Raw genomic sequence first — 22,376 nt, 5'->3', positions numbered from 1 at the left:
ATTCATTGTGATTACACTTATCAGACAAATCTCAGGTCTGATGCGAGTTTTGTTAAAATATTTACTGAATTGCATATTCATATAATGAATGTCTGAATCATATCTTTGCTGTATTCTTTATGTTTGAAATTTCTTTTTTCTTTTTTTTTTCTTTTGATATGGAGTCTCCCTCTGTCGCCCAAGCTGGAGTGCAGTGGTGCATTCTCGGCTCACTGCAACCTCCACTTCCTGGGTTCAAGTGATTCTCCTGCCTCAGTCTCCCTTGCAGCTGGGATTACAGCCATGTGCCGCCATGCCTGGCTAGTTTTTGTATTTTTAGTAGACACAGAGTTTCACCCTGTTGACCAGGCTAGTCACGAAATCCTGACCTCAAATGATCTACCTGCCTTGGCCTCCCAAAGTGCTGGGATTATAGGCATAAGCCACCATGCCCGCCCTGAAATTCCTTTAGTTTGCTATTTTCAAACTGTAATTTAACTGGCAATAGGCCTTTTATCTCAGATATTTGTAAAGAATTATTTTCTTGAAGTGTTTCAGAGAAATGTTATTACCAAGGCAAAATTGACTTAACACAAAAGTATCTGTCCACATTATGTATTTTTTATTTTAAAGATATCTTATTCTTGAAATAGAAAAGGAGATTTTGTAATGGTATTAATCAGGGGCCTCTAGCAACTCAGCAGTGATGGCTGCCCTATCTGCATTGAAGTAAGTCAGATAAATACTTGGAGGTGTGTTTTAACCTATAGGCCTGACTTTTCAGCTTACTCTAACTTGATTTTTATTTTAGGTTTGGCCTTTGCTTCAGGTTTAGCAGCCACTGTAACTATTACCCACCTTTTAAAAGCAGGAGACCAAATTATTTGTATGGATGATGTGTATGGAGGTAGGTGACCCCTCTCGTTTATGTTGTGTAAACTTGTATTTTACAGATAAGAAAGTGAGCCCTGAATTAATATTAACAATGTTGCCAGTATTTTTGGTTATTTATTATATTTTACAGGTGTGACGGGCACCTCTATGCTCTCTCAGACTTGGCAAAAGAGGAGCATAAACACTTAGGGTCCGTGTTCTGGAACTGCTTATAAGAGAGATTATTTATTTATTTTTTTGTTTATTTTAAGACGGGATCTTGCTCTGTCACCCAGGCTGGAGTGGAGTGGTGCAATCTCGGCTCACTGCAATCTCCACCTCCTGGGTTCAAATGGTTCTCGTGCCCCAGTCTCCTGAACAGCTGGGACCACAGGCATGTGCCATCACACCTGTCTAATTTTTGTATTTTTTGTAGAGACGGGGTTTCGTCATGTTGGTCAGGCTGATCTGGAACTCCTGAGCTCAAGTGATCCTCCCTCTCCAGCCTCCCAAAGTTTTGGAATTATAGGCATGAGCCACCTCACCTGGCCAGAGATTATTTAATAAGAATAGTATTTAAGGCACTAGAATGAATACGTAGCACTTGATCAACTTGCAGACATGTTCTGCTCTAGAGAAGATAAGGTTTAGAAAGACAATGTTCTCCTGTAACTTAATTTTTACCTATAATAAAGGTGAACTACCACTCAGGTTACTCTCAAGAGCTCAACCCCACATATCCCCTTTTGCTTTTTATTTTTTGTTTGGTACCAGGGAAAGTTTCGAAAATTTGTTGAGAGATATGGGCCTCTTTTCCCAAAAAACGTTCTTAAGACTACACTCAGTGATTAGCATTTTAATTTTAGGGGATCTCACGATTGAACCCCTGAAGCCCATCTATGGCTCTATATTTAAGAACTTACATTCCAAAGAGATTAAATGTTAACTATTTAAAGTGGTGAATGTGGAGAAGACAGGCTTGCCCTTGCCTTTAAGCCCACTGATTTTTGTGTTTAAAACAAAAGCAAGAAATTTTGTGAATATACATATACATATATTCCAGATGCTTCCAAATAATTAAAATGTGATTTCTAGAATATTATCATTTTATGTATTTCCTATCGGAACAAAAAGTTAAATCACTAAGTCCTTTAAAACAGCAGTCCCCAACCTTTTTGGCACCAGGGACCGGATTTTTTTTGAGGTGGAGTCTTGCCATGTTGCCAGGCTAGAGTACAGTGGTACAATCTTGGCTCACTGCAACCTCTGCCTCCTGGGTTCAAGAGATTCTCTTGCCTCAGCCTCCTGAGTAGCTGGGATTACAGGCATGTGCTACCATGCCTGGTTAACTTTGTATTTTTAGTAGAGCCAGGATTTCTCCATGTTGGTCAGGCTGGTCTCGAACTCCCGACCTTAGGTGATCCACCCGCCTCGGCCTCCCAAAGTGCTGGGATTACAGGTGTGAGTCACCCGTGCCCGGCCTCAGGGACCGGTTTTGTAGAATACAGTTTTTCCATTGACGGGAGGATGGTTTCAGGATGAAACTGTTCCACCTCAGATCATCAGGTGCTATTTAGATTCTCATAAGGAGCATGCAATCTAGATCCCTCGAAAGTTAGATTCTCGTAAGGAGTACACAACCTAAATCCTTCGCATGAGCAGTTCTCAGTAGGTTTCCTCCCGTGAGAATCTGATGCTGCCGCTGATCTGACAGGAGACTGAGCTCAGGAAGTTATAATGCTCATCCGCTGCTCACCTCCTGCTGTGCAGCTGGATTCCTAACAAGCCACAAACCTGTACATGTCTGTGGCCTGTGGGTTGGGGACTCCTGCTTTAAAGGAAGGGACTCACTCTTAGTAATCATTTTATCCCTCAGAAATTTGCACAATGTTTTGTATTTTATCTTAGTTTCTTATATTAACTTGTTGAATTGAAATTATAGAAATCTCAAACCTTCAGATACTTTTATAATGCATTATAAAAGTCTCATGACAAACATAGGTGTAAAATCCTGAAAATTGTTGATTTTAAAGAACTTTTTACGTTATTTTCCAATTTTATATTACCTAGGGTCAGTCTACATACCATCACAAGTCTAGTTTCTCGTTAATGACAGAATATTCTTTTGTTGTTGTTGTTGTTATTGAGTATCAATAGCAATTTTTTCTTTAAGTTTTTATGTGTAAAAATAAATCCAGGTGTATTTATAAAAGAAATTATTTTAAGTCAAATGATTTATCTTCTTTCACTGTAAAAATCTGGTAGTTTGATTTATATTGTCTCATTTTATCGATTAAAACTTTCAGAACTACATAACAAAAAGATGGAAAAAGTACAAAGAATAGTAACCAATTCTTTTCTATTACAAAGTATTTTGAAATTTATTTCAAACATTTCATTGACATTGGTTCATTTAGTTTACAGTTGAGAACTAGGTAGAAATTGTTTAAAAAGATAGGATGTTTCAGGAAGCATGTCACTTAGTGGAGACTGGATGTTTTGAGAAACATTATTTGCTTCAGGCTACTTTTGGATCTCAAGTGTGTTTTATTTGACTCTTGAGCCTTTAAAGAACAAATCTTATTATTCTTTACTATTTCAGATAGACAAACTATTTGACCAAACTAGAAGTGCTTTTAGTTGCATTTTTCTTGGTGACTGAGAGTTCCATATATTTTGTGTTTATACGCAGAAGGAATGAATGTTTCTTAATGCAATGTTCTTTCCATTTTTTCTGATTCTCTTCTGTCTCAGGTACAAACAGGTACTTCAGGCAGGTGGCATCTGAATTTGGATTAAAGATTTCTTTTGTTGATTGTTCCAAAATCAAATTACTAGAGGCGGCGATTACGCCAGAAACCAAGGTAACTCAGCTCGTTTTCAGTTTTGCCTGTTTTTCCTTTGATGTTTTGTTTTCATCATTTCTGTTTACTAGACGATATAATTTAATGTGAATAACAAATTTTATTATATCCCATTGGAAACATCGACAAAATTAAGATAGACTGTCATCTCCAGGGTATTATAGCATGATGATGGTACATGGTTTCTGGAGTGGAGTTCAAATTTTAATTCTGTATCTTAGTTGGTGTATTATCTTGGGTAAATTATTTAACCAAAGTCTCAGTTTCTTCATTTGCAAAATGGAGATAATTATACTGGTTTTATAGAAAGGGGAGTGTGAGAATCAAATGAGATAATGCATATGAAATGCTTAGTATAGTTCCTGGATACATGGTAATTGTTAAAAAAAATTGCTATGCAGGAGCACCTAATTCTTAACTGCATAGCCAAAACAGTATTGGTAACAGAAGTCATCACAGAGATTGGATTATAGAAAAAGAAACCTGCCAAACCCCCGAACCCTAAGCACAGTGGCTTTGCTGGGCTGTAAGGGATGCTGCCCAGATACTAGTAGATTTAGAGAATGGGCCGCAAACAATCTTTAGCTTCCATCCGGGGAAGTTTGTATGCCACCGGAAGGTGTTTTGTGTCTGAGTGAATGGCATATGTGATATTCTTTCTTGCGAACTCATTTAAATTCTGTGTGGATAAAAGAAGGACCAGTGTCTTTTATAAGTCAGCTGTTTACAACTTTTTGCTAATGATTTAAAGGTTAGAATTGTACCAAAGATTATGTTGCAATGAATGCTAAAAAATGAATGTCTTTTCATGTACAAATAATTACTTTGCACATTAACATGGTTGAGCTTTTGGTAATTAAGATTTGTTTTCAGAAGAACTTGTTTTTTATCTTGCTTGGGAGAAAAGCCACATTAAAATAGCTGGTCTGAGTCTTTCTTTCTTTTTTTTTTTTTGAGACGGAGTCTCGCCCTGTCACCCAGGCTGGAGTGCAATGGCGTGATCCCGGCTCACTGCAAGCTCCGCCTCCTGGGTTCAAACGCTTCTCCTACCTCAGCCTACCGAGTAGCTGGTATTATAGGCACCCACCACCATGCTCAGCTAATTTTTGTATTTTTAGTAGAGACGGGGGTTTCACCATGTTGGCCAGGCTGGTCTCGAACTCCTGACCTTGTGATCCACCTGCCTCAGCCTCCCAAAGTGCTGTGATTACACGCATGAGCCACCACGCCCGGCCCTGGTCTGAATCTTTCTAAGGGAGGAAAGCAAATTGTGAATATAGTAAGTCTTGTCAACAGAACTTTATATAGTGACTCTACGAACTTGGATTAATACATTTTCCTTCCTGAAATATCAGGTTTTTCACTTGAAGTAGAATGTCTAAGTCCATGTAAAACCTACTTTTTATTTATTTATTTTTTATTATTAGTAGGAATAATAAATTCTTATCAGGAATAATTTTTATAGATTCTTTAAATAATTCAAAATTTTTGTAGAATATGTATTATTTTAGCCATCTTATCTTTTCCAGAGTAAAACTCTAAAGTCAGAAGTGTATTAAACCAGATCCCTTGCCTATTTAAATAATAGGTAATAAAAAAAGAATCAGCTGGGCACAGTGGCTCATGCCTGTAATACCAGCACTTTGGGAGGCTGAGGTAGGAGAATCGCTTGAGCCAGCAGTTTGAGACATATAGCGAGACCCTTTCTCTGCAAAAAAAAAAAAAAAAAAAAAAAAAAATTGGCCGGACATGGCCACATGCTTGTAGTTCCAACTACTGGGGAGGCTGAGGTAGGAGGATCACTTGAGCTTGAGAGGTTGAAGCTGCAGTTAGCTGTGATCATGCCACTGCACTCTAGCCTGGGCAACAATGTGAGACCCTGCCTCTTAAAAAAAAAAAAAAAAAAAAATAATTCAGTACAATGGCATTTTGTTCAACAAATAGAATTATTTTCTTTGGTCTTTTTGATAACAATCAAGCATCTACTATGTGTCTGAATTGTGGTAGGTTTTGAGATAAAAAGGTCATTGTGACTTTTTAAGTAGGCAGTAACCAGTTTTTCTGTTGTGGGTGTCACTTTTCTTCTTTAGTCTAAAGCCCATGCTCTTCAAGTCTTAGGTGCTTATTCTGTAGTTTCCAGGGTTTCTGGCATTAAGTTCATATTAAATATATTTTTGGCATCATAGGGATAATTCTCTTTCATTAAAATTCTAGGATGTATTCTTACACAATCTATGTTATTTATCTTTGAGAACAGACACCGAGCTATGTCTTTGGAATACACTCCCTTTTTTAAGAAAAATACAATAATTAACTTCAGTACTTTTCTGTTTACATGTACATTATCTCACTTGATCTTTACAAAAATTCTGTAAGATAGGTATTACCAACCCAATTATACAGATCAATAGGATACATTACATACCAATGGCCTCAGAAATTTGTAGGTAAGGCTAGGATTCAGATTTGAACCTCCCAACATCATCATCCACGTGTTTCCATTATATATAACATAGCTTCCCAGAGTGTTACAATATATGAGATGTATGTTTGTAAAGTATATTTTTACAAACTATTGAATTATTTTAGCTTGTTTGGATTGAAACCCCCACGAACCCCGTCCTGAAGATGATTGACATTGAAGCCTGCGCACATATTGTCCATAAGCGTGGAGACATTATTTTGGTCGTGGATAACACCTTTATGTCGCCATATTTCCAGGTAAACGAAAATAATTTTTTTTGGCACAATTAGTAAATCACATATATCCGTAATTAGGAAAGAAAGGACTTGCTTAAATTAAAATCATGATCAAATTCATGAAATCTAATCATCATTCATTATTTATTGGACAGAGAATTAAATTTGGACCTCTTCTACCATTAGTTAGTATCTTTTCAAACATATGTTAATATCCTCTATGGTACTTTGTGTTTTTTATTTATTAAAGCTTACCAGTTCTCTTAAGATGTGTAAACTCTGAAGAAATGGCCTTATTATGTGATTGTATCTGCTAATTCCTTATACATAGTAAGGACTTGAACGTTTATGCATTGGTTACAAATCAGTCATATTTTTCAGTCATCTTCAATATTTTTATATATATTATAAAAGAAAAGTGATGCTCAATGATTTCAGTGTATGTTATACATATTATTTCTCTTCTAGTTTTTATTCCTTCAGCACTCCATATACTATGCCTAGATCTCTTTAACTTATTATTATTTTGAACTTTTACTTTATTTATTTTACATTATAGCTGTAAGTATTTATAGTGCTCTTGTGTTAGTCTCTTTGGGCTGCCATAACAAATTACCATAAACTGGGTGGCTTATAAATGGCAATTTATTTCTCACAGTTCTGAAGTCTGGGAAGTCCTCAATCAAAGTGCCAGCAGATTCAGTGACTGGTGAGGGCCCGCTTTCTGGTCCATAGACAGAGCCTTCTCACTATGTCCTCACATGGTAGAAGAGACATGGCAGTTCTCTGGGGCCTCTTTTATCAGGGCATTGTATTAGTCCCTTCTCACACTGCTATAAAGAAATAACCTGAGACTGGGTAATTTATAAAGAAAAGAAGCTTAATTGGCTCACGGTTCTGCAGACTGTACAGAAAGCATGATGCTGGCATCTGCTTGGCTTCTGGGGAGGCCTCAGAAAACTTACAATAATGGTGGAAGGCAAAGGGGGGAGCAGGCACGTCACATGACCAGAGTAGGAGCAAGAGAGAGAACGAGGGGGAAGGTGCTACACACTTTTAAACAACTAAATCTCACAAGAACTCACAATTGTGAGGACAGTCCCAAGAGGAGATGGTGCTAAACCATTCATGATATATCCACCCTCATATATCCCTCCGGGCTGCACTCCAACATTTGGGGATTACAATTCAACATGAGATTTGGTGGGGACACAGATCCAAATCATATCAGGCACAGATCACCCTAATCACCTCCCAAAGGCCCACCTCCTAATCACACTAGTGATTAGATTTCAACCTATGAATTTTGGAGTACACAGTGTTCAAACCGTAGCAACTCTCTTTAATGATTTCTTTCCCTACCTAGCCCTCTGCATTTGTTTCCTCCCCAGACCACCCCTCCCATACATCCTCTATCCTTTCCTTTTTTCTCTGTCTTGTGTCTAGTTTCATCCTCTTTTCTGTTTTGCTTTCTTTTGTAGATCACTTTGGGATCTCTTTATAATTAACTTTTTTCCTGCCTTTTCCCCACAGGTTCTCCCTCTCTTTCCTCTGAGTAACCCAACTCTTTCCTTTCTTTGTTAGGAGTTACCTTCTTCCTGCTCTTTTCTTCCTGCCTGTACCTTGTCATACTTAGTACACTTCCTGTAGTTCATCTTTATTCTGCAGAGTTCCTGAAACCCAGCTCATTTTCTCTGGCTCTTCAATTGGGTAGATGTTTACAGGTTTTATTGTTTACATTTCCCCCCTTTTCTGTTCTGGGTCCCTGAAGTTGATCCAGGTTGCTGCTTCCATGTGACTGGCCGACTCCCTGGGCAGTTTCTATAAACCTGCTCTTCACCTTCCCCCATTTTATTTGAAGGCATTGTCATAGTTTATTTTCCTTTCCTGAAGCACATTTCCTGCCTACATTGCATTCAGACAGCTTCATGGGCCATCTGCCTTTGGCTCATAATGTATCCTTGATTACTGATTTTATCAGGTAAAGCAATCTGTTTCCAAGTGAAAAATCTGGCATTGTCTATTTGGCATCGTCTATTTGTCCCAAGTGATTTTTCAGTGTAATATTCCTTATCACAACTCCTTAGCCCATATGCCGCTTACATTAGGCCAGTTAATACAGCATAGTATAGCTTTAGCTGAGTCACAGTGAGTCCTGTATATTCCCCAAAAATTGCATACGTTTTCTAGCCTGGCCCTGCCCAGGTTACTCATCAAACCTGGCCCTCCTTCTCCTATTACCATCACTAACATAGGTCTAGTTTTTCTGCATTTTTGAAGCCCACATCACATTCCTCATGCCAATGATTGGAATTTGCTTCATTTCAATTTGGATTTATTCCAGTTGAATTACTCAGAATCACATCATCCCTAAGTAGCTACATGTGTTGTTTCCATAAAGCAAATCTTCCTGAAAAAAATCCTCTCATTGTCTTACCTTCATGAAAACGGAATATATTCTCTTTCTTCCCAGTCTTTTGTCCTCTGGATCTTCTGTAAGTCTCACAAAAGGCAAAATAGACCTACCAGCATGAAGTTTCAGATTAGCACCTCTGGAGTCAGGCAGTCTGGGTGTGAGTCCTGGCTCTACCAGCTTTTTAATCTGAGGGATCTATCTCATTTTTCTTAGTACCCTTTCCTCACCTGTATGATGAGAGCCATAAAGGTACTGATTTTATTGAGTTAGGTAAAGTATTTTGTACAGTGCTTCCCTGGGTTATATAAAGTATGTAGCATGATTCTCAGAAGATAATGAGATCAGCAGGTGTTAGTGATTTGGTTTTTATTTTTCCTTCTCTTTTGGCTGTAGAGTTTACAAATGTTAGCACTAGAAAAGACCTTAGGCCTCATCTACTTTGACTCCATCCCTTTAGAGATGTGCAAACACATATGCAGAGAGTGCTTTGGGCAATACTTTACCTAAAGCATCCTATTTTTGAAATACCCTAAGTGAAAAGTCCCCATAGCCACCTGTACTAATATCTTCCAAAGACTAAACAGCTCTAGTAAGGATGGAATAAACACATATGGTTCTATGTTTAGGAAAATGTCAAAGGGAAAGATGTTGATAATGTATTTTTGTTTTTTTGTTTGTTTGTTTGTTTGTTTTGAAATGGAGTCTTGCTGTGTTGCCCAGGCTGGAGTGCAGTGGTGCGATCTCAGCTCACTGCAACCTCTGCCTCCCCGGTTCAAGCAATTCTCCTGTCTCAGCCTCCCAAGTAGCTGGGATTACAGGTGTCCACCACCATCCCTGGCTAATTTTTTTTTTTTTTTTTTTTTTTTTTTGAGACGGAGTCTCTCTCTGCCGCCCAGGCTGGAGTGCAGTGGCCGGATCTCAGCTCACTGCAAGCTCCGCCTCCCGGGTTCACGCCATTCTCCTGCCTCAGCCTCCCGAGTAGTTGGGACTACAGGCACCCGCCACCGCGCCCGGCTAGTTTTTTGTATTTTTTAGTAGAGACGGGGTTTCACCGTGTTAGCCAGGATGGTGTCGATCTCCTGACCTCGTGATCCGCCCGTCTCGGCCTCCCAAAGTGCTGGGATTACAGGCTTGAGCCACCGCGCCCGGCCCCCTGGCTAATTTTTGAATTTTTAGTAGAGACAGGGTCAGGGTTTCACCATGTTGGCCAGGCTGGTCTCGAACTCCTGACCTCAAGTGATCCACCCACCTAGGCCTCCCAAAGTGCTGGGATTACAGATATGAACCACCATGCCCTGCCTGACAACGTATTGTTAAGTGGAAAGTCTACACCTTTCACTCTCATTGTAAACAAATACATTTTAAGACTATAGGATTAACCTAGAGGACATTATGTTAAGTGAAATAAGCCAGGCATGGACAGACATATATGGCACGATCTCATTCATGCATGGAATGTAAAAAATGTTGATCTCATAGAAGTAATGAATAGAACAGTGGTGACCAGAGTCTAGGGAGGGGAGGGTGGAGGTGGGCAGGACAGAGGATGATCAATGGGTACAAAGTTACAATTAGAAGGAGGAATAAGTGTTGGTGTTCTACTGTACAAAATGATGACCAGAGTTAACAATAATATACTGTATATATCAAAATAGGAGAGAGAATTTTAAATGTTTCTACTACAAAGAAATGATAAATATTTGAGATGATGGACATGCTAATTACCCTGCTTTTGATCATTACACAATTACACATGTATTGAACATCACATTATACTCCATGACTTAAAGGATTGATTTACAGGAAAATTAGGTGAAAGAAAACACTCTTTTTTGTTTTTCTTAATTCTCCCAATTTCAGACAAATTCATTTATTTATTTATTTATTTGAGACAGAATCTTGCTTTGTCGCAGAGCAGGCTGAAGTGCAGTGGTGTCATCTCAGCTCACTGCAACCTCCGCCTCCTGGTCCTGCCTCAGCCTCCTGAGTAGCTGGGATTACATGCATGTACCACCATGCTCAGCTAATTTTTTTTTTATTATTTTTAGTAGAGACAGTGTTTCACCATGTTGGCCAGGCTGGGCTTGAACTCATGGCCTCAAGTGATCCACCCACCTCAGCCTCCCAAAGTCTGGGATTACAGGTGTGAGCCCCCACCCCAGTAAATTTATTTCTTTGTTGTTGTTTTTAAGAGAAAGTCTTGCTCTGTCACTCAGGCTGAAGTGCAGTGGCTTGATCATGGTCCACTGCAGCCTGAAAATCCTGGTCTCAAGCGATCCTTCTGCCTCAGCCCCCTAAATTGCTGGGATTACAGGTGTGAGCCATTCCCCAACTCCCGGCCATCTAGATTTCTTGTAATACCTAATACAATGTACCCGCTTTATTAGTAGTTGTTAACACTACATTGTTTAGGAACTAATGACAAGAAAAAGTCTGTACATGTTTAATGCAGACACAACCATTCTTTTTTTTAACCATTCATTTTTTTTTCCATTTTTTTTAATCCACAGTTGGTTGAATCCATTAAGAATCAAGGTCATGACAAACCCCAAATGTGAATAATCACAGCATACGTCATGAGGTTTTAATCAATAAAAATCTCAGCAGATGAGTTTATACTTACTCTAATAAAAATTGCTGAATGTTCATGTCAACTATTTTACATGTTTAATGAGTCATAAAATACCAGTGTCTCTACTGTAGGTAATAAATTTAGAGTCCTGTCAGAAACTGCTATAAAAAACAGGTTCAAGAGACCGGTTGACCTGGGCTTATTTTCTATTTCCAAGAAACTTTTGCCTTCAGATTAAAGACTGGATTCAATACTTTACATTTTTCTTTGGTGGGAGGGAGGCAAAGGAGAAATAATATCAGAGATCCTGGAAGATTTTAAGATGCACATATTTTTGCAAAGTTAATATTGATTATAATAAGAATGAAATTTACAATTGCAGATAGGCAGGTAATGAAGCATATTTTCAAATGGTTTCTCTAAGTAAAAAACTTGTTTCTTTCAGCGCCCTTTGGCTCTGGGAGCTGATATTTGTATGTGTTCTGCAACAAAATACATGAATGGTAAGATGCGTACAGCGTACACTTTGAATGTTCTTTTCCATGGATAGGTGAAAATAGCATAGGGCTTGACTTTTGATCCCTTTTCTTTGATTATTTTGTAGATTTTTTTTCTGTGACTCATGTAGAAAGTAAAAAAAAAAAAAAATCCTTTGATTAAATGTAGGATTTCGTTTATAGTACACAAAACTATGCTCATGATTTATGAGAAGAGGATTAAAGTTGACCGTAAAAAGTTATGCTTTTATCTTGCTGACACCTTAAAGAAACATTTTGTTCTTGTATAATTTTATTTTATTGTTTTAGACATAGCTTTTGCTGCTGTCCAATTGAATAACGTTTATTTAAACTTATTTTATAGAGCTTCTTCCCTGAGAGTTTTTTCAAGTGAAAATCACATTTTGGAAGTTGTAAAATAAAGAGTAAATATAAATTGTTTCTAATTGAAACTTTTTTTGTTTGTATTTTGTTTTTAGGCCACAGTGATGTTGTAATGGGCCTGGTGTCTGTTAATTGTGAAAGACTTCATAATAGACTTCGTTTCTTGCAAAATTGTAAGTATTAAAAAGTCCAGATTCTCTATGATTCTCTCAGTGACTACATTTGATATTTATATTTCCACTAAGTGTTGTGAAGTGATGGCACTCTAATAATTTATGAAGAAATGAAAAATAGAGGAGAAAAATTCTGACTTTATTATTTATTTGTTTATTTTTTTGAGATGGAGTTTCACTCTGTCACCCAGGCTGGAGCGCAGTGGCGTGATCTCGGCTCGTGACCACTCTGCCTCCAGGATTCAAGCAATTCTCCTGCCTCAGCCTCCTGAATAGCTGAGATTACAGGTGCCCACCACCATGCCCAGCTAATTTTTTATATTTTTGGTAGAGACGGGTTTCACCATGTTGGCCAGGCTGGTCTCAAACTCCTGACCTCAGGTGATCCACCTGTCTTGGCCTCCCAAAGTACTGGGATTACAGGCGTGAGCCACTGCGCCCAGCCAAAAAAATTTTTTCTGATTTTAGAGGAAAGTGTTATAAAAATAGTTATAGTAGGCTGGGCACGGTGGCTCATGCCTGTAACCCCAGCACACTGGGAGGCTGAGGCAGGTGGATCACTTGAGCTCAGGAGTTTGAGACCAGTCTGAGCAGCATGGCGAAACCCTGTCTCTACCAAAAATACAAAAATATTAGCCAGCTGCAGTGGCACATGCCTGTGGTCCCAGATACTTGGTGACTGAGACAGGAGAATTGCCTGAGCCTGGGAGGTGAAGGTTGCAGTGAGCTGACATCATGCCACTGCAATCCAGCCTAGGCAACAGAGTGAGATACTGTCAAAAAAAAAAAAAAGGTTATAGCATAGCAAGGCTTTATGACATAAGAAATGAATCTTTTTTATTTTCATGTCCATCTTAATTATAATCATAATTTGATAAAGCCCTGGTGAATTTTTAGTTTTAAGACTTAATGGGTTTTTTTTTTTCTTTTTTAAAATTACATTTGAAATGAGGGCTTTCATATACTATACCTTTTATATCAGGAATGATGGTTAATTTTAAATAGCACTTATAGTATCAACTTAAATTTTTCAACAGATGTCTAAACACCATTTCCTATTTACATTGCTTAGTTTATCTCCAGTACAGTTAAGGATTAAACCATTGTGATTTGACAGGTAAGATATAAACATAATTAGGAATAAAAATGTCCTCCAGGAGGGAAACTGAAACTTATTGCTTGGTAAGTATCCTTTGGTTTATAAAAAGTAGAAATGAAGTATATATCCCGGAGGTATGTGAAATCATTGGCTGCTTTGCACAAAGGCTAAATAGAATATTAGTAGAATATTCAGTAATAATAGGACTTGAACTGCTATTTTTCTCTGTATGTTAAAATAAGTTTTCAAAGAAATACAAGGTTAGGCTATGCACAATTTATGATTTTATTAAAATCATGGAAAGGACTATTTATTTTCATATTCGAGAAGTTTATATCATTGTGCTTTTACTTAGTTTTCAGCATATTTGCTTCTCCTCATTTTAAAGTAAATTTCTCTAAGCATATTCTATGCTTTGTTCTCGTGCTTCTGATTTGATATATTATTTTCCTCCCAGAACTCAAACACTGAGCTTTACACCTAGCTTCTGAGAGTCACTATAATGAAAAAGAGAAGCCAGATAATTTCTTGGCCATACCCTGCCTTCAAACTAATCCAGGATGTTTTCTTTTTGCAGCTCTTGGAGCAGTTCCATCTCCTCTTGATTGTTACCTCTGCAATCGAGGTCTGAAGACTCTACATGTCCGAATGGAAAAGCATTTCAAAAATGGAATGGCAGTTGCCCAGTTCTTGGAATCTAATCCTGGAGTAGAAAAGGTTATTTATCCTGGTATGTTATTTATCCTGGTATGTTAGTTTGATTTCTAAGCAGATACGCTTATACTAGGATTTCAGCAGTTATCCTGAGCATCGTGTTTATGTAACATTTATTTCTAAGTTAAGTGCTTTCACGTATTGTTTATGTTCATTTATTATTGAGCACTGCCATGTGTCAGGCTCTGTGGTGGGTCTGGTGGAAAGAAGATAGACATGGTCTCTACCCTTGTATTGCCTCTAGTCTAGTGGATGCTTGGATATTAGAAAATTATTTTTATGCATTTGATGTTCCTGTGGTGGTGTCTAGTAGATGCTTGGATATTAGAAAATTAGTTTTATGCATTAGATGTTCCTGTGGTGGTGTCTAGTGGATGCTTGGATATTAGAAAATTAGTTTTATGCATTAGATGTTCCTGTGGTGGTCTGTGATTTGAAGGCTTGTGTGTATCTATTCAAAGATGTGAACATTGGACTTTTCAGTTGATTTGCTTACAATCTTGTCAGTCTGCCATTCAGCATTAACTCTCACTTTAATCTGATAGAGGTTTGTTCCAGTTGAGACTTGATATTAGGTGCCAAAATTCCCCTGAAGTTCTCTTTTTTTCTCTTTTTTTTTTTTTTTTTTTTTGGAGATGGAGTTTCACTCTTGCCCAGGCTGGAGTGCAATGGTGTAATTTTGGCTCACTGCAACTTCTGCCTCCCGGGTTCAAGTGATTCTCTTGCCTCAGCCTCCCAAGTAGCTGGGATTACAGGTGCCTACCACCATGCCTGGCTATTTTTTGTATTTTTAGTAGAGACGAGGTTTCACCATGTTGGCCAGGCTGGTCTCGAATTCCTGACTTCAGGTGATCTGCCCGCCTTGGCCTCCCAAAGTGCTGGGATTATAGGTGTGAGCCACTGTGCCCAGGCCCTTAAGGTTCTCTTCTGTATTTGTATTCCTTCACCTCTTCCAGCATCCAGAAATGCTTCTGTGGAGTTAGCTGAATTTATTTTTACCAGTCTCTTAAGCTGTGGTAGTCCTAAAGTAGTTCTTTTATTTTTAGGTCCTTTTGAAGGATTTAGCATCTAGAATATATAGAAAAATTAAGACTGGTCCCTCTACACAAGGAATTTAGAGAAACCAAAGCGAAATACATGTGAAACTAAATGCCCTAAATGTACTTTAGGTAAAGAGCTGTTGATTGATATATATTCTGTGCCATGAAGAGTGGGCAGCATTGGTTAAAAAGGCATAGACAAAGTATTGGAGATTTATTCAAGAAATGTTTTTTAATTGCCAGCTATGAGCCAGGCTTTGCGCTAGGAACTGGGATCCAATTAGTAACAAAAGAAACGGATTTGCCCTCATGGAGCAATTCTGGTGGCTAAGACAGGTACTAAACGAGAAATTACAGGATATAATTAACAAGGGAAGTCCAGGTTGAAGGGACAGCATGGGCAAAGGTCCTGAGATAAAAGGAAGTGCAGTGATACTGGTGTAAAGAAAGCTGAAGAGGGTAGAAAAGATGAGGCAACATAAAGCTGGAGAGATAGGGGCCCGAGCAAGTAGCCAGATGTGAGCATGGCATAATCCTCATCTTAGACTTATTTGCAGTTTACTTAAGTAGACAGTGAAAAATTCTCCCCCCACCAAAAACAACAACAACAACAAAAATTACATGTTTGACTCTAAAATAAGACTTTTCTGATACCTTATGATTACAGGGCTGCCCTCTCATCCACAGCATGAGTTGGCGAAGCGTCAGTGTACAGGTTGTACAGGGATGATCACCTTTTATATTAAGGGCACTCTTCAGCATGCTGAAATTTTCCTCAAGAACCTAAAGGTAACTTACAAAATAGGTTTAAAATTGTAAGAGGTAAGGCCTCCTTACAGCAGTTCACTATCTCTCACTTCCACTCAAGTCAGATAAAGTTTTTGTGTCTGCAGGTTACACTCATAAACCTCTTTATTATGAAATGCATTGGGTTGAAAATGACTTAAACAAAAGTGTCACAGTAGCAGACATCTAAATATGTTCATCTACTTAACTCTCTACATACTACAATCAATTTGAGAGACACAATGCTTTTATTTAAAAGTGAACCCCTTTTTTCAGATGAAATAGGTAAAACCTTGAAGTAGTGTGCAGTTAGTGCACTGCACAAGGCTTGTTCTAAAAATCCATCCTATGAATGGCTTTCCAAACCCTTTGCCTCCTAGGCTGCATCTGACTAGGGGAGGCCTTTGTCTAATTTTCAAAAACCCAGGAGGCTCTCAGGGGCCATGAGCAAGAGACCTGTCCAACTCCATACACTGGGCTTAACCTTGAGCTCATGCAGTTTGAATACTACAGAATAGATTAATAGAAAGCTGCCAGATTAGTCAAAGTGTTCCTGGTGTCACCTTAATTTCATACAGTTACCAAAGTAACTTTTAAAACATTTGTAAAGTTTTATGACACTATCACACTCAAAATAAAAAGTGGTTTTTTTTTTTTGTTTTTGTTTTTTCCTGTTCCAGTAGGGAGTTAAAGGATGTATTTCATAAGTGATATGTATTAACAAGGAAGTATGTATAACTTGGGAGGCATTTAGAGATTTTTTTATTTATGTGGTAACCACAGAGCAAAGTCTCAAATGCAACCATTTTTTCTTGTTTTTTTGAGGCAGAGTTTCACTCACTTCCCCAGGCTGGAGTTCAGTGGCATGAACTTGGCTCACTGCAACCTCTACCTCCTGGGTTCAAGTGATACTCCTGCCTCAGTCTCCCAAGTAGCTGGGATTACAGGTGCACACCACCATGCCAGCTAATTTTTGTATTTTTAGTAGAGACGGGGTTTCACTATGTTGGCCAGGCTGGTCTTGAACTCCTGACCTTAGGTGATCCGCCTGCCTTGGCCTCCCAAAGTGCTGGGATCACAGGCATGAAACACTGTGCCTGGCCTAAAAACATTTATTTTTAGATTTTAGTATTTTTAGTTTACTAGAAAGTCTAAATTCATGTTTTCTTTGCCATAGCTATTTACTCTGGCTGAGAGTTTGGGAGGATTCGAAAGTCTTGTTGAGCTTCCGTAAGTATAGTTCTGTTTTTCTCAGTACTTTAAATTTGATGTCAGCTTTAATGATTGGGAAAGAAATGTGACAAGGTCAGGGATAATTCAAGATATTTAACAATAAGAATAGCATGACATTAATCAGAATGGACTCTTACCCTGTCAAGATGGAGACCCTGATAAATCTCATGGCGGGCTACTTGTTAGTGAGTCGTGTCCTCCCAAATGTTGCTTCCTTCCCTGCTCTGTCAAAAAGAGATTCCAGCAGTAATTGTATTCTAGGATCTCTGACCTCTGACCTCTAACCTAGGGCCACATGTTCTACCCTACTCAGCCTTAGAGGGGACTGGAGACTTTGTACTAGAAAAGCTTCTTTCAAAGCTCTTTGGGAAACAGAGAATTTGTGTCTGATGAAACTCCTCCATGCCCTTGATTATTGGAGAAGAGCCCTACTAGATACTGTCAAATCTTTTGCTTTCTGTTCTCTGTGGGATAAACCTTTAATATCTTTATGTTGTGTACAAGATAAATCCAAACCCCTAACTTGGTACCAGGCCCTTCAGTATCTAACCCAATCAATTCATCTAATTTTATCAAAGCATCAGAGGATATTGGTACAAGAAGCAGCCTAAGATCATACAGTCCAACAGCTTATTTTACAGGCAAGGAAACAAAGATCCAGAAGGTTGAGCTGATTGATTCAAGTGTCACATAGGAACATGTTAGCAACTTCACTCTTGGATTTGCATCAGAAACAGTGAGGGGAGGTAAAAGGTGCCTGGATCTGGATTTGAGATCTGCTTCCACCAATTAGTTAACCTTTAAACTTCCATTTTTTAACCCATAAAATGAGTTTAATAATTAATGATTTTTGGCCTGGTGCAATGTATTATGCCTGCAATTACAATACTTTGGGAGGCTGAGGTGGGTGGATCACTTGAGGTCAGGAGTTCAAGACCAGCCTGGCCAACATGGTGAAATCTTATCTCTACTGGAAAAAAAAAAGGAAAAAAGTATCTGGGCGTGGTGGTGCACGCCTATAATCCCAGTTACTTGGGTGGCTGAGGTATGAGAATTGCTTGAACCCAAGTGATGGAGGTTGTGGCAAGCCGAGGTTGCAGCAAACCGAGATCACACCACTGCACGCCAGCCTGGGTGACGCAGTGAGACTCTGTCTCAAAAAAACCAAAACAACAACAAAAAATTAATGATTATTCATTTATTGATTACCTGTACCACCAAGCATTCCTGATATATATATTACCTTTATTATATGCTACTATGGCCATATGTTGTAATTATTGCAGGGTTAAGTCAACATCATAACCTAACTATTTTTAACTATACTAAATATATACGGTGTATTTCTGTGTCTTCATTTTCATAAACATTTGTGGAATAACTTGTTATGCAAGCATTGTGTGGAGAAATGTCAGGGCCCACCAAAGTTTAGGCCTCTTTTCTGTCTTTGTTTAGGAGTTTACAGTTAGACAGAAAGTCAGGCAGTCTCACAAAGTTTAAAAAAAAAAAAAAAAGATGTCCAAATAATGACTTGAAATAATTCATTTAACACAGCTTTTTGTTAGTCTTTCCAGAAGATGCCTGCTAGTAAGTTTGGATGCACAAGAGGGCACACTCAGCATGTGAAATGGGTTTATTTTTCATAGTAATGAAATGTGTATTACCTTGAGACTCTCTTGTCTTAAATCTCTCCTGATTTACGTAGGGATTTTTGTTTAAAGTTGCTTGGCCCCCAGACACCCTGGTTTAGGCTATAACCGCGATGCCAGAGGATGGGTGGATTTAGGTCAGGGCTTGTCTGTTCTATGACCCTTCATTCTGTGTCTCCCAACTCTGCTGCTACTAGTAGAGCATTGCAATACGGGAGGGAGGAAGTGAAGATAATGTGTCTGTTCTATGACCCTTTATTCTGTGTCTCCCAACTCTGCTGCTACTAGTAGAGCATTGCAATACGGGAGGGAGGAAGTGAAGATAATGTGTATTAGCTTAGTCTCCCAGCCTCACAACACATATAACTCTGTGACCTTAGAAAAGTTACTCATCCTCCCTAAATCTCAATTTCCTTGATTTTAAAATGTGGGCAACACTCTACATAGCTTTTAGGTTTTTTGTGAGAACATGGGAAAAAAACTCCCTAAGCGAATGCCTTGGTTCATACTAAGTACCACGTAAATGTTAGCACCTACTATGAACTATTATCTTTTATTAGGCATCTCTACTACATTCCAAGTGCTTCGAAGTGCTTTATCCATGTTCCTTCAAATTAATGCCTGTGACAAACTTTGAAGACAGGTGTCATATCCAACTTTTATTAATTAAAAAAATGAATTAATGCACGCAAACCAGCTAGTAGAGTATCTGCCTCATAGTAAGCATACAGTAGGTGCATCTGTTATTATTTCAAATAAGGAAATAGGCACTGAGGATGAGTAACTTTTATAAGGCCACATAGCCAGTATGTGGAGGGACTAAGATTCATATCCAAGTTTGTTGGTCTCTGAGACCTGAGTTCTTATTTCTACATGTACACATTCTTTTAAGGAATTATGAGTCTCCCAGGGCAGAACATTTTAAGATGGATGTTTCTATCTAAACACTTTAGTAGTGTGATAAAGGAAGATATCCATCACTCAGACCACAACTGAGATGTTTTTTTTTCCCCATGGCTCTCATGTAAGAAAGGAGAAAGCAGCTTAGGTATTGATTTTGCTGGTGGCATGCAGGGAAACGAAGAGTGTTGGCTGTAGTATACATATTGGGGCTAAGTGAGATGCTAAGCCTCTCCTCCATTATTCTTCACAGAAATTTCTCCTTCCTTGAAACTTTGGCAGTGTTTTTGTCTATACTTGTTTGGCACTGTTTATATAGACTATTTTGTTTTGTGAATTGTCATAGTTTTTAGCTCCTGCTTTGTTATTTAGGGTAAAGAAAACATCTCATTCTTCTTGGTTTCCCAATTTTTACTGCAGTGCTTGACATATGGGTGCTTTTCCTTTACATCTGTTGATGATGGTAATGAGCTGCTAGATAGTTTGAAAAATCCTTCTAGGCCTCTATGCCAGGAGTTATATTGTAGAATTCTGAATGCATAGTGGTTGCTACTAGTGATTCTTCGTGGTCTTTCTCCGATGTGCCTCAGAAGGTCCAGCTCTGAATTGATCCAGAGGAAACTGATTATGACAGGCTTTTGGTCCAAGAGATCTCTTGTAAGTAACAGTCCAGTAGGTTGGTCACAGAGTACACGATTTCTGGCCAAAGCCTCATGTAGGCAGGTATTGAAATCTACACCCTGGGGAGGCTATGCCTTACCCTACTGCACGGGGGTACTTGACATACACTTTCAGTGTTTGGATTGAGCATATCTTACCGAAGGTATAAAGAAGATTAAAAAAAATCTTGCTTTTCACTTAAAATCATAGCTAGAAGAAATAAGTTTCATAATTTTCTCTTTTTTTGCCTGTGAATTATAGGGGTATGCAAAATTTGATATTTGGAGCAGAAAAATTTTGAGGGTAATTGCAGTTTATGAGACAGAAACATGCCTCCACTGACACCATATAGTGATAAAAAATTTGCTCATGTCTTCTTTCAGGGCAATCATGACTCATGCATCAGTTCCTAAGAATGACAGAGATGTCCTTGGAATTAGTGACACACTGATTCGACTCTCTGTGGGCTTAGAGGATGAGAAAGACCTACTGGAAGATCTAGATCAAGCTTTGAAGGCAGCAGTAAGTCTTATTACTGTGTGTGTGTGTGTGTGTGTGTATGTGTATGTGTGTCTGCTTTATCTTGAGCATGGGGGTCACTATATTTACAAAGAGTGGTCTCATGTGAACTCTAAAGCTTTTCTGTTCCTATAATAGACCAGGTGTATAAATAAAGGTACAGGGAGCTCAGTCAAAGTGCTTATTTAAGGGATGGTAGTATTCAGTAAAAGGACTTCTTGAGGAGTTGAAGCTATGGCCTATATGTTTAATAACATATTTTCTTGTACACTGTTATTATAGCACCCTCCAAGTGGAAGTCACGACTAGTATTCCAGAGCTGCTATTAGAAGCTGCTTCCTGTGAAGATCAAATCTTCCTGAGTAATTAAACGGACCAACAATGAGCCTTTGCAAATTTTTCAAGTGGAAATTTTAAGGCACCTCATTATCTTTCATAACTGTAATCTTCTTAGGGATCATCTCTGTTAAAAAGTTTTCTGTATGTCATATTATAATTACAGGTCAATTCTGTTAATATCTTTTTGTTAATTTTGCTCTATGTTTGCCTCTGAATGAGGTGAGATTTTTGCTGCTTTGGGGGATCACGTTCTTTTTTCATGTCTAAGATTTATTTTGATCATGTTTACAATATAATGGTCATTCATTTTTTATGTTTTGTGAAGAACTTAAATTTAAGCGAATGTTCTTAAATCAAGTGTGATTTTTTTTGCATATCATTGAAAAGAACATTAAAAGCAATGGTTTACACTTAGTTACCATAAGCCAAAAATCAAATACTTGAAAAGTTTACTGTGAAATTCTACTGATTTAAGATTGTACTTAATATTAAAAAAAATAAATCTAATTATCAAATGCATCCCATTGTGGTATTCCCATTGTGGTATTCCTACATTATGTGACATTAACCTATATTCCTGGGTCCTTTTAATTCCCAACTACTGCTCTTAGAGGTCTTAGCCTTTTGTGTTAATTTTTATAAATGTAATTAAATAACTATTATTCCCAAATCTTAGTGTTTGCAGATTAGTTATAAATCCTATATATGGCAGGTTAAAGGCCACCTTTTTACAGAGAAATAATACTTTTTATATTTTTATCTGAAATAGTACAGTTGTTGAGAATAAAGGAAGATATGTTTAAAAATAGAATCTTTTGGGCCTGGTGGTACATGCTTGTAGTCCTAGCTACTTGGGCAGCTGAGGTGGAGGATCTCCTTGAGCCTAGGAGTTCCAGACTGCAGTGAGCTATGAATGCGCCACTGCACTCCAGCCTGGGCAACAGAAGGAGACCCTGTCTCTAAAAAAAATAATGAAATA

The 22,376-nt window shown here is 38.2% G+C and overlaps 1 protein-coding gene across 3 annotated transcripts in view; it reads left to right on the top strand.

Annotated features, from left to right (window-relative positions):
- Positions 1-21,914, top strand: part of LOC105498368 (cystathionine gamma-lyase) — a 28,130-nt gene extending 6,216 nt beyond the window's left edge. For all 3 annotated transcript variants that reach the window (XM_011770433.2, XM_011770435.3, XM_011770434.3), the window contains 10 exons: positions 791-886; positions 3,607-3,716; positions 6,306-6,437; positions 11,850-11,907; positions 12,381-12,458; positions 14,135-14,287; positions 15,979-16,100; positions 17,275-17,327; positions 20,923-21,061; positions 21,341-21,914. In XM_011770433.2, the coding sequence (XP_011768735.1) occupies positions 791-886; positions 3,607-3,716; positions 6,306-6,437; positions 11,850-11,907; positions 12,381-12,458; positions 14,135-14,287; positions 15,979-16,100; positions 17,275-17,327; positions 20,923-21,061; positions 21,341-21,367 (968 nt within the window). In that variant the 3' untranslated portion in view covers positions 21,368-21,914. The remainder of the gene's footprint in view (positions 1-790; positions 887-3,606; positions 3,717-6,305; positions 6,438-11,849; positions 11,908-12,380; positions 12,459-14,134; positions 14,288-15,978; positions 16,101-17,274; positions 17,328-20,922; positions 21,062-21,340) is intronic.
- Positions 21,915-22,376: the final 462 nt, after the last annotated feature.

Source organism: Macaca nemestrina, chromosome 1, assembly GCF_043159975.1.
Source record: "Macaca nemestrina isolate mMacNem1 chromosome 1, mMacNem.hap1, whole genome shotgun sequence".
Taxonomy (NCBI): domain Eukaryota; kingdom Metazoa; phylum Chordata; class Mammalia; order Primates; family Cercopithecidae; genus Macaca; species Macaca nemestrina.
This window is presented reverse-complemented; position numbering and strand designations above follow the sequence as displayed.